This window comes from Dysidea avara, chromosome 6 (genome assembly GCF_963678975.1).
Source record: "Dysidea avara chromosome 6, odDysAvar1.4, whole genome shotgun sequence".
Lineage (NCBI taxonomy): Eukaryota > Metazoa > Porifera > Demospongiae > Dictyoceratida > Dysideidae > Dysidea > Dysidea avara.
The window spans coordinates 11616227-11635860 of record NC_089277.1 but is presented as its reverse complement, the minus strand read 5'-3'; the positions used below and the strand labels follow the sequence as shown (position 1 = coordinate 11635860).

The following is a 19634-nucleotide window of genomic DNA, read 5'->3' as shown; positions in this document are numbered from 1 at the left end:
CATATCATTATGGTTATATCTGGCCAAGCACTTGTAAGTTGTACTTGTTAGATAAGTTATTAATATTTCTCTTAATTTAGCCAGCACATGCAGCTAATTAACCCACAGAAACTTCAACTGCACAAGATTAACTGATTAAGATGGAGCATCTCTTATGGAAGTTTGCTGTAATGATATTACTTCTACAGGAGATGATTGGTGGTATGTCACAATTATAATTGTGTGATTGCAGCCGAAACACTATACATACATTATGTAGTTACATTCAGTGCTGGTCACTGTAAAGCAGTACAATAACAATAACAATAACAATATACACACACGTAGGTATACTATATAAACATTGTATACATTAGATAAAATATAATGCTCTAACTAGCAAGAATATAATGAAGAGGGTGAGAAAGAAGTCTAAATGTAGAGGAAGACTATCAGCTTTCCGTTAACTTACAAGGTTCCTGATGATTTAGTGTCATCTTTCCTGAAGCATTCGCTCTATTGCAAACTTATATTGCCGTTTAATGATTAAACTCACCACTGCTATACCGCTATGGTGTATATCTCTCAGCGTATGTATAGTCTAGACTAAATAAGAGTCTATATTCAGCTTCCTATCCAAACATTTAATGTGGATGTAAGTTTCACTACAATTATTCATATTCATTTTAGACCACTGCATCTGCTGTTTAGAGCAAATTGAGAGGATTTAAAGAACAGGAATTTGGTAACTTATGAGCCTATATTAATAGTACTATAATCAGTCTTGTTAAGATTTAGTTTATTACTACTATAGGTTTTTAAGATATCCTATATGTTTAGTGTATATAGACAATTCACATGCAGACAAGTTTACAACAAAAACATGCTTGCTCCAGTACAAAACCATTGGGAGTGAACACATGTCCACCTCTACTATATTTGGTGGGGCTCAGGTAAGGTCACTCCAGATGAGACTAGTTTCCCATCCTCCACCTACATCACGTCTGTGCACCCTCATTGCATGCCATTATTTTTTTCAAAACCACTACCTGTGCTGCTTTCTGGAAACTTCTCATGGAGCCTTTAATTTGCATTGCTAAAAAGCACAATGAAACTTAAAAATGAACAGTTCTGGTGGTTGCTAGCTTGCAAAGAGGCCATTTTCATGGCCATGAAATCCTCTCAAGATCCAGATACTCCAATAGAGCAGTCACATCTTGAATAATGATAATAAGCCTTCCACCCACTGAATAATGAAAACATCAGGACAGGAACCACAGTCTCATTTGGAGTGGCCTAAATGCAAACTGACTATATAGTTGAAAAATTGCTGCACGTGTGTATAAAACATACAGAACAATGGGGAGAGTGAAGAGATACAATACAAGATGAAGCCAGGGGCATAGCCAGACTTTTGGTGATGCCAGGCCTAGTTATAATTATAGCAAGCCAATATACAAAACACATAATTTTAGTGAGAAACACACTAAAATGTGAAGCATGCCAACCTAGGGGAGTCTGGGGGCATGCTCCCCCAGGGAAAGTTTTGAAAATTATACTCTCTGAAACTGAATCTGAGAAAAATTTCTTGCAGTGTCTATCACAGTAGATTAAGATAACTACTCTAGTAGGGTATCTCAATTGGTCTGCTCTATTTGTTAATTTCTTTTGTTTTTCTTGTTTAGCATCTTCTTCAAACGCACCAGTATGTATCCCTGACTATCACCTTGCTTTACTTGTTGAAGATTATCCAGTTGGAACAAGTATAGCTACACTAGTTGCTTCTGATGCTGACATTGATTTAAATAATACAGAGCTCAGCTTTACAATTCTACCAAATGACAATAGTTATCATGAGTTGTTTGATATTAACCAACTGAATGATACTCATGCTGTTCTTTTAACAAATGCAAGTGGTATATTTAATCGATTTAAAATTCCTGTCTACAATATTACTGTGTTAGTTGAGGATGTAGGAGGACTCAGCTGTACAATAGATGTGGAAGTTAGGGTTGCTGAAGGATCTCGATTTTACTTTCAGGCATTATATAGACCTGGCTATTTGACTGGTTTTGTACAGAAGGAGGTAAGAGATAACAGTGTTACTTATAGACAGCCTGTGGAATTCTTTGAAGAATTGTACTTTAATGACATTGATGGAATATTGGCTCCATATCGGTTCATAACAGATCCACCATTAGCTGGCATTGCGCTACTTTGTCGAGCGCCAACGCCTGCCACATCTATTAATGCAGTGCTACACCAGACCACCATCTACTTTGATCGTCCTCTTGTTACAGCTGTGGCTCAGCTGCATAGCAGTGCTTATAAAACCTTTGTACAACCGACTAACGTGACTCTTGTAGTGTCTCCACTAGGATCATCTGGTATTATTCCAGTCATTGGTGAACCATGTGACATTGAGTCACACTCGGGGCTTTGCTCACTTACTGCAAGAATACCCAAGGAATGGTATGTAGAAGCAGGAGGAGTACGTGAAGCAAATGTTCACATCAGTTCAATGAATCTGAATGATTTTATTCTTCCCAGTATCAGCATCATTCCAGTATTGGATCAGCCACAGTCAGAACTGCGAGATATTGTTGTACGTGTTCCATTCTATCCTGTAACAAATGGAGAAACTTTTGTTGTAAGAGTCATGGGGTATACTCCAGATCCTGTGGTAGCTTTTCAAATGACATTCAACACCTCTAGTGATATTACAATTACTGGCTTGGTAGATGATGAACAGTGGACATGTAATCAAAACAATGAAGTCACTTACCTAAATTTACTCTGTATCTACAAGTCAGGATACACGAACAGGGAGGAATCAGATGATGACAACATACTAGGAGTTCAAATGATGGTGAACAATGATGCTCTACCACAGACAGCCACAGTGTCAAGTGAAATAGTTGCTGTAACAGGAATTAAAGGTAGACTAATAGATCTCCCTCAACCTGCAGTCCATCTTAGCGGAAATGGAACATCTGATGCAGAAGCCACAATTGAAGTGATTTACAATGAACCACAGCAACTGTTTGCTTACTCAACTACACTATCAGAAGTGATTAACCCAAGTACTCTGAGAAATGATTCTGAACAAGATGGTGCTATAGTTTATGTTGTCAGGAGGTCACCTATCCCAGCATACTCAGAGGTATCATGTGAAGACATAGAATTAAGTTATGATAGTAATGCTTTGGATATTGACTCGACAAGCTGTACTATTACTGTGGGTATTTCCAATACAGAACAAGCTGATCCAGCCATAGTTAACATCAGTGCATTGGGTTTGGCCACAGAATTACCAGTTAGAGTTTGGTTTCCAAATAGAACGCTTCAGTTCTACCTATCTGATCATGTCTTGAACTATATTGAATGCACTGGAACTTACCAAACAGCTTGGATTGATGTATTTGCTACTTTCCACACTGGAGATCTTGTTTCACCTCAAGTAAGGATAAGTGAGAAATTTTATGACATATCGCAAGATGTGAAATTTTATGACACATTGCGATCCTCTAATGATAGTATTGTAAGTTTGGATCGATTGAATGTCATTGGACTGAGTCCTGGTACAGTTAACATCACTGTAGACGCTGAAGGATTTCATGGCTATGTAACAGTAACGGTTACCGATGACCCAGTTCATGTTTTCAATGTGTTACCTCAAGTTTCTACTGGTCTAACAGTGACAGCATCACCAGACACATATGGAGATACCAATAGTTCACTCTATGTTATTGCAGAAGTCACCACCAGTTTTGCCAGCATTCCATCTACAGGCTACCTGACTGCTGTGATTTATTTCACTGACGGTGCAAGGATGGATGTTAGTGACAGCTTAGTGGTACAGTCCATAAGTGGTGCTGCTGTCATTAATAGAACAGGTGGAGAGATTGTTAGCCAGTATCCTGGCATATCCACACTTGATGTGGCATGGATATGTACTGCTCCTACTGTAGATTCTGGTAATGGGTATGTGGATATACTAGTTGAGGTACCACAACCAGTAGGCCTGATTGTCAATCTTATTCATAACAGACTAGCACACTCTGATGCTGGATTGATGGCAGTTGGTATTCCTGATAGAACAACTGTTACAGTTTGGCTAGACTTTGGTGATGGTGCTCTTGTAGACGTGACAGATGAATCTGTATTTGATGGACCACATACTGCCAACATTTGGACGCCATTTGATATTACAACACAATACAATGGTACTGCTACTTTAGAAGTTGCCTATAACTATTTTGGACAAAATTACACTGGTCAAGAAAGTATTTCAGTAGTAGAAATAAATAGTGTTTCTCTGAGTGTTGTACCATATGGATCTCCAGAAGTTAGCCTGAACACCATAAGGTATATATCTGACCTCACAGACCCAGTGTACCAGCTGGCAAGTGTCATCCTCTCTGCCACACTGTCTGATGGTTCTGCAGTACAGATTCCAGAATTTGGGTTATCAGTAGATGCTGATAACTGCAGCTCCAAACCATATGCATTTACGCCATGTCCTAGTAGCATCACTGATGAAAACGTGACGGTTACTATCAATGCCAGTTTCACTAGCTTCACTGACTCAGTAATAATAATGGTCAACACCCTTGATGATCCTGTAAAAATCACCAATATTAATGTTATGGTATCAGACGGAGATGATGTCACACAAAAGACAGCTTCAATTTCACTACAATTGAGTGATAACACAGTAATACCAAACGTGTATGATTATTTCAGTAATAGTCCTTCTGATTTCTTGAGTTATTCTACTGACCCAATAGAAGACAGTGTATTCAGCTTTGATCTGGACACTGGAGCAATAACTATTCACAAAGACCACTACAAGATGGCTGAACTTATCATTTCACTAGTTAATAACCCAAACAATATCTCAGGCAGTGGACTGTTCATAGCTAATGTAGATGATGGTGAATCTATTTTGGTAGGATCAGCTACAGGCATTCCTATTCCTCCAGTTAGCATTTCAGATACATTTACTGTCCCTATCTTCTACAATGTATCTATCAATGCCACCAGTTATATAGCCAGATTCCAGTTCAGTGAAATGGTGCTTAGAGCTGTAAGTGTTAGTGTCCCATTTCACAGACCCATCTTGACCAACCTTAATGCTCCTCCTGGTCAGGTCACTATAACAGGTCTGCTGCTGGGAGATGAGCACTACAATGTACAAAATGGATTGAAGTTTGATGTAGTATTTGAAGCTTTGAATGTGGGTGTATCACCTATTGAAGCAGCCATAGAGTTACTGTATGATGGCTACAGTTATTCTTCTACCAATTTTGGGTCTGGTGCAGTTATAATTGGAGCATCTGAAAATTACTATGATGTAATGAATTCTATGGTATCAGTGGGTCAGTTGTTGTTTGCACTTCAGAATGAGTTTATCATACTTTCCAGAGATCTAGTTCATGTCACTGTTGAAAATGACCTCAATAATGACACCATTACAAGTGTAGATGATGTGGTATTTGGAATTAAGTTGGTGACTGGTTTGGCTTTCTATTTGCGTAACATAGTGGCAACTCCAGTACAAGATTCTGACAATTGTACACTCCTTGTGGGGGTGTCCTACAGTGGTATAGGAGATATACCACCTGATCCTAGATCAATATATTCATTTGTCTTTCTTACCAACCCTGATGTAGAGCTACTGTCCATATCGAAGCCCAGATTTGGAGGGTATGTGTCACAACTAGATATGGCTGTACTCTATGAAGCTGATCCCAATGAAGATGGCTACACCTTAGAGTTGGTCACCCCCATCACAGTGTTGAATAACATTGGAATTTCTGTGATACAACTTGTTGGAGACTATTCTAACAGAACTGATTATGACCACCTCAATATCTTTGCACTCACAAAAAACATTGAGCAAAGTGTTTTAGTTGATGTCACTTCACAAAGGTCACCTCTGATCAGTCTAGAAGATGTTAGAATAGGAACAATGGCTACTGGTTTTGAGCCACTCACATTTATCAACAACACTCATCGATCTGACTACTGCTACTTTGATAATGATGGTGTGTATATTGTGCAGCCACCAGAGAATACAACAGTTAATACAATAATCTACAATGTATTGGCAGTTGAACCTGGCTTCCCTACAAACTCTGAGGTGTATGATTTAGTTGCTACAAATGCTAGTAGTACCTTTATGTTTGTAGACAGGGTAACAGGTGGTTTAAGGCTTATACAACCACTTGATTTTGAAGAAATTGGTTTCTACTTCTTTACTTTTACAGCAACATATACATTATCAAATGGATCTACTGTCACTATTGGACCAGCTGATATCATAATACAGGTGGCAGATATCAACGATAACACACCACAGATAGATGCCACCACCATTAATCAAACAATGACATTTGATGAAGATGTTGCAGTCAACACTAATGTGATTACAATCATAGCAACAGACAGAGACTTCAATGAAAATGGAAGAATAACTTACTCTATTGTTAGTGGAGATGAGCTCGGTCAGTTTTTCATCGATCCTGATAATGGAAACATTACCATCACTAGACCACTTGATAGAGAATACATAGCATCTTATGATCTTCAAATTCAAGTTAGTGATAATGGAGTTGAACCGAGAACAAGTATTACTTATGTTTTCATTACTCTAAATGACATCAATGATAATCCACCTTTTTTTGACAGGGAAGTCTATAATGTATCTATCAATGAAAATTCACCTAACGGCACAAGGGTCCCTGGTCTGCTGTTAGTAGCTGATGATCCAGATATAGGGGGAACATTTACTTACTCTCTGATCAACGATACTGACTTTCCATTTGATTTTAATCGAGACAGCGAATTTACTCTAATTGATGATGTATTAGACACAGAACTACAGGATGTGTACACTGCTATAGCAGTGGTTACAGATGATGAAAATGTTAGCCTCACGTCTACTGCACTGATTGTTATAAACATAGGAGATGTCAATGACAATGCTCCAGTGTTTATTGAAGCACTTGAAAACCAGTACTATGTTGAAATTGATTCCCCATTAAGTGAGGTTGGGTTTGTATTTGCTACAGATGCAGACAGGACAACTAACAAGCAAATTGCTTATGATTTAATCTCTGATGTAACCATGTTTGGAATTGATCCAGATACTGGCGTTATCAGTGCTGTTGAACCATATGATGGTACTTCTAACCGACTACAGACCCTCACAATCATTGCTAGGGACATGGGTACTCCACAACTCAATGACACAACTCTTGTCTACATTATTCTTATTGAGAGCCAAGTAGTATCATTCTTACCCAGCAATGGATTATCTTTGCTGGGATATCCTAGCTGGGTTGAAGACATAGTGTATGATCAACAACTTGGTGTTCCATTTGCTGTTGATATTGGTGACACAACAATGGTCACAGCTCAGTTTGGGGCATCAGTTGCTGAAGGCTTCAGTGACGTATTCATACCAATTGTTGGAGATCCTGCCATCAACATTGAAATGTTAGTACTGCAAGAGATAATTCACTATGACCTAAGAACAATCACGGTATTAATCCAAGCTGAAGATGCACGAAATACCATTCCTTTACCATCTCTGATAATGGTGACTATCACTCCTTCTGAAGAGCTCCGACTAATACAGAACATTATCAAGACTGGTAGTTGCATGACAACTGAAAATCAAGGTTTCTGTGTAGTACAGTTAGTAGACTTCCCACTTGAGTGGTTCAACAAAGAACCTGACAATGTTGGAGATCATGTCACTGTGTCAGCTTCTCTTCTAAATGACATTGGCAATGTTGTTGTAACTAAAGAAGCTACCATTGGTGTCGAAACACACCCGATATACAATGTGGCTGCAGTTGATAGCAATGCGAGGATGCTATTAATAGGACCAACACATTTATCAATATCCAGTGAGATTTACACCATGGAAATATACATTCGAGTTACAAATGGTGCCCCTGAACAAACCAATATTAATGGAGACATGGTCCTCCAACGTGTATCCATCATCAGAACAAATACTATTACTGAGAATGGAGTGACTGTCATTAACAATGGCACTGCAGGAGTCAACTGGGAGTGCTGTAAGGATACCCATTCTGTTCTTAACACGTGTATTTTATCACTGTTTGTTTTGTAGCATTTGGCAATACTACTGTTAGGTGTAATGCTCTCAATGAAGCTGACTTTGGTCAAGCAGGATTTAGTTTGATGGCAACCCTTAGCTTCATTACACCACCACCAGATGATAATGGTGCTACCGATGACTACTTCCACCTGGCATTGACGTAAGACACACTGTAACGTGTACAGTACATTTGTTATGTGGTACTTCTATTCACAGGAATACTCTATTCTCAGATGATTTGATCTTTGGAATTCCTTCATCACCTGGAGATGAATTACTCACAGAAATTCTTTTGGTAATTATTTAGTTATTATTGTTATTATAAACCAAACAAACAAAGACAACAAACCAAAACAAGCAAGCTTAGTAAATACAACAAAACAAACAAAATGTTCTATGTTTCATTATATAAGAGAAGTTCTAGCCTACAACCTACCTATAATAAATAACTCAAATACCAGAATGGAAGTGCCATCCATCAGACTACAACTCCTATACTTCATGTGGGAACCATACACGTACACAACAAAGTTATATGCAAATGTATTTAAGTATAACAAATGCTATTCTAGTATTTACTTTTTATTCAACTCTATACTACATGACTTACGTATCTCACTTCAATAAAATTTCTGTACAAAGTAATCTACTTAAGAGCTCTCCAACCTACACACAAGAGAGTAAAGCTGGCTTGTCAAGCCTAACAAGCTAATTATCCCTATATTCTTAGCATATGGTGGATGTATTAAGCTGTTGTAATTTGTACTGGTCTGTTGCCACACACAGGCTCGCATTGAAGCAGTCGCTCCAGGCTTCTATGTGGCCACTACTGAAAGACCAGATTTGGCTGATATGAGGCAAACCACTGGAGAGAGCTCCTCTGTGCCCATATTGATCTACACTATTGACAACAACATTCCATTGAACACCATCAGAGATGACACAGTTGTGTTCGAGCTGCCCACAGATGTGTCCAGCCTTGATATCTCCTGTACTCCCAGTACAGGTTTAGTTTCCTCTACTGGTAAGTATATACATAAGAACACTAAATGGTGGATTTGAATATATGTAGCTTTTCTTAAAAAATTGCCAATGTGGTGATATTAAAACTAATTCAAGTTTTTATTTATGTTACCAACCCCTACAGTTAGTTCAGTCTTAAATATTGTTCTTGAATACTCTAATCTGTTGGGTAGTAACTCTAAAGAATAGCTTAGCATCCATCCCACTGGGGGTAAGTGCCACATAAGTCACTAGCTGAAGTAAGTGTCAGTGATACTAATTCTTCTGTTCTCCTATAAAGTGATTCAGCTTTGATAACACATTCAAAACAGCGAAGTTTTAATTCTTGATTTAGTCCCTTAGTCCTCATATCAACAATACTGCTGTGTAAAAGATTCATAACTATGGTATGTACAGTTCGTGATTGATACATTGCTGTATATAAGGTCAAATGTTACTACATTTCAATCTCATGTTGCATTACAGGTTGTGAGGCACTAACCATACCCATGGACTCCACCACTGATCTACCATCAAGGGTCATGGTCAGGCTGGCCAGTAGCATACTTGGTTCTGATGTCATTCCAGGATTAGGCTCTCCAATCACTTTCTATGTGTGGTCATCAATGAATGTTACCATGTTTCTATCAGACTATATCCTCAGTCCAGTGGATGGCTGGTATGATAATTGTAGTAGTGATACTCCACGATATCAACCAGCTGAGGTGTCAGTATGGGCTACCTTCTCCAATCAAATTGCTCAACTTAATGTAACTGCTGATGTCTCCTCATTTGTACACAGCGTGAGTACAAAATATAACACACTTTCTGATGTCCTTGTATTCTTCTGTATTTAAATGGAACGTGATTTAACCCAATCAGTTTATTTAACTGTTGTATTTTGTCATTACAGTTCACATCCAATAACACATCGATGTGCACAGTGGATGGCAGAATAATAAATGCCGTGGATAGTGGATTTGCAGCCATTAGTATGGTTGGACCAGATGGGAATGGATTGGGGTCACGTCTGATTGAAGTGGAAAACCATACCATTGGCATATATCAGTTTGATGCTATTGTTAGCTTCTTACAATTATCAGTCCAGCAAGCATCTACCATGCGTTTTGAGCCATCGGTATTAAGGCTGCAAGTTATTCCTGGCCTGTTCTTTAAAAATGCTAGAGTGAACATTACTGTAACAGCAATTTTGGAAGATGGTTCACGACTTCTTCTGACTAATCCATCTGTACTGAATATTATTTCTCTAAATGAAAGTGTCATAACAGTTGAAGGTCTAACCTTAGTAGCTCAGTCACCAGGTAGAGGTGAATTAATACAAGTTGAGTGGGTGGTGTGTGGGGAGATTCTTGCAAACACAACTGCTGAAGTGATCGTAGCCTTTGATACTGATCAACCCACATTCCTGAATGCCACAGATGTGATATCTATCTCAGAGAACCAACATAGTGGAGAAGTTATATATACTGTCACAGCTATAGATAATGATGCAACAATTGAACACAGTATGGTTGTGCATGCTGATATTGAGTATAACTTGCAAATAGGAAGTGATTATGATGGGCTATTCAGTGTTAACAAGAACACTGGAGAGATATTGCTTACCAGACCATTGGACAGGGAAACCAGAGACAGTTATGTTGTAGTAGTGTTAGCAACTGATGCTAGACAAAGAATGATAATTGACCAGATGGAACAAGATAGATGTTACTCAAGATTTGGATCTGACATTGATGAATTGACTGTAAGTGTAATGTACTGTACTGTGAGTGTTTTAAATACTGTACTCACACTACACAAACATTATGCACCGTAATAAAGAAGTAGTGAGATCTGTAGCAAGCTAGTGATCACATCACTGGATCCCTTAGTGATAGTTGCTAAAATTTGTAGTGGCGTTCACTATTGTGCCACAGATTTCACTACTGATATATATTTCACAGAGCATAATAAATATATGTGACCGGATTTGCAGGGGTCTTCCACACACATCCAATTCCATGAACCTGAAAGGCCATAACTTGATGTTCAAGAAACATACAACCCTGAACTTTTCTCCAAGCTATGTTGGTACTCGCTATTGACCAAATTAGTTTCTTCCGATTTGAAGTTATGGCTCATCAAATTTATATGTGTGTGGAAGATCTCTTTTCGTAAATCTGGCAACATATGTATAGAATTTATATTTCACATCTCCTACAGATAACCATAATGGTATTGGATGTTAATGATAATGCACCAAGATGTCCCCCAACCCCCAACATTCACTTGGAAGTTAGCACAGCTATTAATACTTCTGTCTTACAGTTCAGAGCCACAGATCCAGATTATGGTAACAATGCACTTCTCAGTTATTCATTGTGGGGCTTTGAAGATGAAGTACATTTCCTCAATATTAACTCCACTACTGGTGAAATTATAACCAATGGTGAGCTACCAACATCCAATATGACATGGAATCTAATTGTAAATGTCAGCGATATGGGAAATCCACCATTATCTACTGAATGTAACTTATTCATTCAACTCTGTATTACTTCAGTACCACCAGTGACAACTGCCCCAAGATCACCAGATAGGTGTGATGATAATAATGTCCCCAGCTGGGCCATCGCTGTGATTGCAATTGAAAGCACTGCTAACATCATCCTGCTTTTGTTATTGATTATACTGAGTATATTATTTTGCAGATATTATGTTAAGTAAGTTGTCGTGTGTGTAACTGTACTTGTGAAACTACGTATAGGTACTTGTGATAGTGAAAATTCAGGAAATGAATTTCACCAACAGTTTTAAGTTTTTAAGAACCAGCAAAATTTTGTGTATTCAAAGTTGACATTTTCTTTACAAATGAATTATTAAAATGCTCTCACTGCTAATATAATTATGAGGATATAATTTTGTGTAGAGACAAACATTGTGTTACTTTTGTCGAGTCCATGAAAAAATTTACCTAAAGAAAATTGATTGTTTGTCTTAATGGATTGCAGGCCATATCCTCAGTGGAACTTGACATTGATAAGTGCATTGATATTTCTAAAATTTTGACCATGAGAAAGTTTTTGCATGAAAATAAAGTGAATTATTTTATAGAGTATCTTATAACATGCATGTGAGTTCATAGTAATTAATGTGAAAATATATCCATGTTTTCATGGCAGCAGATCAGAGTATTTTTAGTATATTATGTATATAGCTACCTGGAATGTAGTGAGAAGAATTAATATTAACTTACTACTGTAGTATAGTCAATTAGTTACTGTGTGACTCAATCCTGTCAGCACTGGTAGCTATACATTAATTTGCCACATTTCGTGATGCTTTAATGATGTACTTAGTAACAATGGCATTAAAAGTAGTAATTACGCCACATGTGTCACATTTAATGAATAGCAACTTTGAGTTTAACAACAGACATGGCAAATAGCCAGTTAGTTGTGTGAACTTTTAAGCAGCTAATAATAATTATGGATTTGCATAATTTGCATCTGAACTTTATTTTGCAACAGAATATAATCACCTTATGCTGTGTACTGGATAACATAAAGTAATCGCATTCATGGCTTTCTGTAAGTTAGGTATAGTGTTTTGTGTACTTTTAAAATTAAGATTTAATCCAAAATGTCTGACATACAAGTGTGACGTGTCCACACAATTTCAAATGCTGTACTCTTGCTTGTTGACTACTATAATTTGCTTTTTTTCATTGCAAAATAATTTTCATATGCAAAACTTGTACAAAGATTTCTTACACAAAAATTTTTACACAAGATCAAACAACTCTAATAGAGCAGTCATTCATGTATATTAAACAAAAATATTTTTACATGAAATTTTTATCCCAACATTTTTTGCACAAAAATAAAGTGAATTATGGTAAATGCACATGTAGTGATAAGTTTACTATTAACAAATTGATCTCTCTTTCCACAGATCAAAGTCACGGGTTCGTCCACGATCCAGAAATTTCAGAAAGGATTCTTCAAACATTGAGTTAATTAAAGTCAACCCAGCTTAGAGACTGTATGCATGCCACACACCCACCATCTTATCATACATTATCTGTTAAATATTGTGATATTTTTAATTAATCAATTTTATTCAATTATTATATGTTATCCATTATCCCTAGTGTATTAAACAATACGTAGGGATCCAAGCATCATAAACTAGTGAAACAAGATAGTTGCATCAGAGTAGGTGCCACCAACCAATGGGGCCAGAGCCTCACCACTTTTTGGTTGAAAGTAAAAGAAAATCAAACTTGGTGAAACCAAAACTCAAAGTAGCTAGTGACCATGCAGTAATAATTTTCCTGGGGGAGCGTGCAGACTCTCCTAAACTAGTTTCCTTCATCAGCATAGGGACTGAGCCTTAGCACTTTGACTTTTGCTCTGATGCCTCTGGGTTTGACCTTCATTTGTTTGGACAACATGGTTGCTTTAAGATGAACACCAGTCATTTAAATCCTTGTTCTTCTACAACAGCACTTCAGCCTTCATAATTATAGTCAAGGTGATAAAACTGATGAGGGGTAGATATGTATTTATACCTACTCTGACTTCCAGTAAAACTACAGTAGAATTGTTCAATATGCATATGTTTGGCAGAAGTTATGGTAGCATTCATCAATCCACCCATACTGCATGGCTGCTGGCTGTGAATCAAATGCATTTGAGGAATATCAAACAGTCAGGGTATATATCTCTAGTAACACTGTAAACCTACTCCATGGGTGTGGTGAAACACATACGTAAGTAAGCTTAAGTATTCTGTATGCATGTGTAATATGTTGCTTTTATCTAGGCTAATTGTTTTGCATGAATTGTGAATTTAATCCTTACTTTGGACTATAGCAATAAAGCTGGCTAAATTAAGCACTTTTTGTAATGATCCTTTCTAACTTGTGTACTATTAAGGCTGGCAGGTAGTTAACAATATAAATGGAATAATATAAAGAATTAATTTGCACATTCTGTAGTTATAATAATGATTCTCATACAACCATGCTTATAATTGTGATCATTGCTGGCTACCTATATGTAAAACAATTTTCTTTATACAGAAACTAGTAGATGATTCTTAACATTGTATATGAAATGGAAATATACTGAATAATACAAAACTATTACACATCTATGAACACCGACATTTATGTGTTTTGAGAAGTCAACTGTACATCAAGAATTGTCCCTGTGATGTCAGTCATTCTTACAATTCAGTGGCCTGATTTTCATCTCCACAAATGGTAGGGCATACCACTTTTCATTAAGTTGTATTGTACTACTGTCATTGTAGCCATCATTGAGCAGTATTTTACTACACAACTTGTACCACCATCCACCACTGTGTATTGCACAATTACCACCTGGAAATCAATCATTGTCATGATCATGTGAAAAATGCCATACCATTCAACATTCTAACATGATCACCTTTGGATTAAATGGATCAGTCAGTCCGACACTATATAGATAGGAATATGTCAGCATAATACAAAGCATAATAGGCTGGTATGTTATAATGCTAGCATATTAGGTGGATATTTCAAACTATGGAGCTTAATTTCATGAAAATAGATTGATACTCCCTAATAGAACAGTCAATGTAAATTGTAAATAGAGCATTATAACTCTCTAACAGAAAAGTCACTTTGTAGTGAAATACTCTAACATAGCATTCACTAATTAAAATGTTCCAAGGTTATTGTAAGAAATGTTGCTAACCTATGAGCATAATGCAAGCATAATGGGAACACCTGAGGAGCATAAAAGGTGAAAATTTTGAGAAATTCCTAAAAGCATTTTGGGCTAAATATTGAGAATGTTTGACTCAGGCCTATCCAACACTATATACTCAATTGATACTGATCCTCAACTGGTCCTACTGCAAACTGTTTGTAGTGAAAATAAGATCTTGCTCCATTGGATAACTCATAGTCTATTTGAAGTTCTCAATTTCCTTGACTGGTGAGCAGTGCATAGATCTCAATCCAAGCCAGAATTCTCCATCAAGACTACCAAATCCATAGACGGCTCCAGGATTTTTGGTGACTGATTTCTGATCAAAAGTACAGCTAGATTTTAGGTGAAGACCCAAAAAAAAAGGTTGATACCTCCTAAGAATGGCTATTCTCCACTAAATAATATTTGTATCACTGCTAAAGCACATAAAAATCTTTATTCACAACTTCATAGTTTGCTACACTTAAAAAGTTCAGGAGTTTACACTGTTAGTAACTTCTGTGGAGTGCAATGTTCCAGTGACAGAGTATATTGTGATACTACCTTGGGAGGAGGAGGATGGACTATTATTCAGAGGAGACAAGATGGAAGTGTTGATTTTAAGAACAGGTATTGGGTAGAATATGAGGATGGATTTGGTAGCCTTGATGGAGAATTTTGGCTTGGATTGAGATCTATGAACTGCCTCACCAGTCGAGGAAATTGGGAACTTCAAATAGACTATGAGTTATCCAATGGGGCAAGATCTTATCTTTACTACAAACAGTTTGCAGTAGGACCAGCTGAGGATCAGTATCAACTGAGTATATCGAGATTTGATAGTGTTGGACTGACCAATCCATTTAATCCAGATGGTGATCGTGATAGATGGTTGAATGGTAGGGCATTTTCTTCACATGATCGTGACAATGATCGATTTCCAGATGGTAATTGTGCAAAATACAGTGGTGGATGGTGGTACAAGTTGTGTAGTAAAATACTGCTCAATGATGTCTACAATAATACAACTTAATGGAAAGTGGTATGCACTACAATTTGTGGAGATGAAAATCAAGCCACTAAATTGTAAGAATGACTGATATCACAGGGATAATTCTTGATGTACAGTTGACTTCTCAAAAACACTTAAATAGTGTTGTATTATATTCCTACAATTTTAGAAATCATCTACTAGTTTCTGCATAAAGAAAATTGTTATAATATAGGAGGTTACAATACTCCAAATGTGATTATATAAACAACATGGCAATTGCTGAAATTGAGGTAATGATATCATAATTATGTCAAGAGTTCAAGCCTTCATCAACACTAATCATCACTAATCAACACCAATCAACAGTTTTCTATCCCCCAGTGAAGGTGTTGATTTGATAAAAGGTGAACTTTGGCGAACTTTACGCAGGGTGTTTGTACAGGCCATACTGAGAGTTAGACACTCTCCCCCATACAAATATTATGCACTCTTGATTATGTGCTATTATTGGGTAAAAAACATGGACCTGGAGACTGAAGGAGACTGAAGACCCATCATTTCTCTGGACATTGATGATGTTTTATCATTTCAGTCTTGCATGTCACAATCACTCTCAATCACATAGCTAAGGCACTACCGTACAACAGTAAATATTGACAAAAGAAAAATTTGACGAATTCACAATTAATAAGCTTTGATGAATTAAAAGTTGATGAAAAGCAAGAAATGGCAGACCTAAATACAGACTTTTGAGGTGCTTATTGACGTTTGATGAATGTAACCAATCTGTCAAATTTGTCAAAGTTTTCTTTCGTCAAATTTTCTGTCGTACAGTACATAGTACATATCAATTAGTGCATTATAAGCACTCTGAAAAGGGTCTTGACATTGGTATCTTGTTTTCACAACTCTGGTCCCCACTGATACTCCCTACATCAGAGTAAAACACTAGTGGTGTATGGTAGTTAAATCTCAGGGATGGAAATTAAGGCAAGAATCTTAAATAAGAAAGACAGCATGATTTTACACATCAAAGGCAACACAAAGCTATGCTAACACAGCAAAATTTGGAGCCATATACAATTTACTTGCCTCATTGTCACATTGTTTATAAAGTCAAATGCTTCAAAGTGTGGAATACTTTATAATGTTCCCAATAGTTAACTACCTACCAGTAACCTTAATAGCACACGAGTGTAAGGAAAAAATTTTCAAGCTACCATATGACAGAAAATTTTGACAAAAGAAAAATGTGACAAATCGATTACGTTAAAATTTTGTCGAATTTTAATTTGTCAAATGTCAATAAGTGTCATCAGTGTTTAGATCTGTGATTTTTCTTTTCATCAAATTTTTATTCGTCAAAGCTGATTAATAATATTGTGATTCATCACATTTTCCCGTTCATCAATATTTTCTGTTCTAAAGTGTTTACTGAACAAGCAGAATCATTACCTGAAGTGCAAATTTAATCCTTACTTTAGTGCTGGTTTATTGCGAATTAGCTAATATGCATGGGGTTTATGATTCAGTGATCGTTTCCTTTGTTTAAGCATTTGGTATACTAGCAGCATAATGCTGCATACAGAACTATAATAATGCCCTATACACCTATGGAGCAGGTTTACATTAATATACTAGAGATTACCTGGCTGTTCGATATCCCTCAACTGCATTTTAGATTCTCAGTTAGTTGCTATGGGGTATGAGTGGATCAATAAACATCTACCAAACATATCAATACTAGTTTTACTGGAGGTATAATATACCCCTCATCAGTATTGTACTTTATTCGGCTGAGTTATATCACTCCCACTATCTGAAAGGCATGCCATGATGAAGTATTGTCATGGGAAAATGTGGTCTTAATACTTATCCTAGGGGATTTCTCTGACTGCAATAGAAATTTTGTGGTGTGAGTAATAGATACTATTCCTCTTATCCAATGACACTGCAAGATGTATATACAGACACATTATTAAAAGATTGGCTGTGATGTTCTCACAAAATAATTTTGATGAACCACTGGAATCTGGGAATGCAATCTACAATGCCCGTGGCTTTTTTCTTTTACTGTAACACAACTATATAACTGGACTAATGTTAGTGAAATATGACACTGACAGCCAAAGACACATATGGCAGTATAATTTTGGGCATATTGAATAATAGGCATTTCTCTTTAAAGTATTGCTCAAACTTATGAGCATAATAGCCTCATACCATTAATTTATAGTATTTTTATTGTCACCATCTACACCGCTAACTATCCCAATACCAACTACACCATCATCACCAGGTTCCCTAGCTGGTATGAATCTTTGCTGTGATGGTGATCATTTTTGTCATCATCATCAGTATGTTACTGACTATACTGGCTATATTATGGTGGAGAAACTTGCAGTATGTTAGCAATCAATTCTGTCTGAAGGATTAAAGTGAGATTGATATATTGCGGTATTATCCTGATGACTGTATATAAGGCACATCTGTTTACATGTTATAACTAAAATCCTTCTCACTAGATGCAAAAAGTCTTCAGCTGCCATGCTAGCATGGTCATGCCTACCCAGTAGACTAGCACTGGAACACCTGTGCACTACTCAGGTGCTGTATAATTATGAGGCAAATCCTCCCGAGGCAGGACTAGTAACTCATAGGAGGCTGTGCTGTGTTGTACAGATGAAGGTGTGGGCACCCAAGTTACCTTCACCCACTATAATTGTGACTGGATTTGCGAAAAAGGGACTTGCACTCACATCCAATTTCCCAAATTTGACTACTCATAACGTCAGATTAAAAAGATGATATATACTTGAAATTTGGTCAGTAGTGAGTGCCAACATGGCTTAGTGGATGGAAAAATTCTAAGGTTAACATGTTTTTGAGCACTGAGGTATGGCCTTCTAAGTTCATAGAATTTGATGTGTGTGGAAAACCCCTTTTTGCAAATCCGGTCACATAATTATTATATATACGAGACATGGACAATTGGCATTTTCTTCCCTGGTACCTACTAGTGTTACAGCCAGGTGCATGGGCTGCTTTCCCAGTTGACATCAGGCCACTATAGTATTTAGTAGTTAATACTAAGGTATTTATTTAAAGTACTACCTCTAAACAGTTACATACACTTTTGTAAACCTGGTCAACAGAAATTATATAGTGCATATGCTAATAAATTCTAACAATAATGGCTGTGTGAGTTCTTAACATCATTGCAGCCACCACCTTTGGTTTCACACCTTTTCACCCAAGCTTTTTAGGCCACACATTTTCTCACAACTTGACTGTTTTTGTGCAGATTTTAAATACTGAAGACAAGCTTTTCATTGATTATGGGGTTCATAATAGTGTTATGTAGTATGGCTTTGTGAGGCTACCTAAACACATATAATTGTGTGTGTGTGTGTGTGTGTGTGTGTGTGTGTGTGTGTGTGTGTGTGTGTGTATGTGTGTGTGTGTGTGTGCAGGTATGTGCATCATAGAGACATAGTAAATTTGTGTTTTGTTATGCTTAGTAAAGAGCAGACAAAAGTCCCACAACTAGCAGGGCAGACTTATGCTTAGCTATTTTTTTACAATTTTGATTGGCCAAATACTTTACCTGCGATGCCTGTTCTTCACACAAGAGAACATCACTTGAAACTAAATAAAATAGTCTAGTTGAAAGCTAACTCTTTACTTTAGGGACTGTGGATCCAGGGTCATAGCCAGGATTTTTCAATGATGTTTTCAACAGCTATTGGTAACTAACAGGGGCACAGCCCCCAGCTGC

At 37.0% G+C, this 19634-nt stretch overlaps 2 protein-coding genes across 2 annotated transcripts; both read left to right on the top strand.

The window, feature by feature from the left end:
* The first annotated feature begins 4943 nt into the window (after window positions 1-4943).
* On the top strand, window positions 4944-13196 carry LOC136257711 (cadherin-23-like). The gene is made up of 8 exons (XM_066051002.1): window positions 4944-8072; window positions 8129-8276; window positions 8333-8411; window positions 8903-9140; window positions 9605-9921; window positions 10032-10883; window positions 11342-11841; window positions 13073-13196. Exons 1-8 carry the CDS (start codon window positions 5054-5056, stop codon window positions 13155-13157), a joined length of 5238 nt encoding a protein of 1745 aa, XP_065907074.1. The 5' UTR covers window positions 4944-5053; the 3' UTR covers window positions 13158-13196.
* A 1766-nt stretch (window positions 13197-14962) lies between these two features.
* Window positions 14963-15895, top strand: LOC136259236 (angiopoietin-related protein 2-like). Its single transcript, XM_066052724.1, has 2 exons — window positions 14963-15108; window positions 15337-15895. The coding sequence occupies exons 1-2, from the start codon at window positions 14963-14965 to the stop codon at window positions 15893-15895; spliced, it is 705 nt and encodes a 234-aa protein (XP_065908796.1).
* The last annotated feature ends 3739 nt before the right edge of the window (window positions 15896-19634 follow it).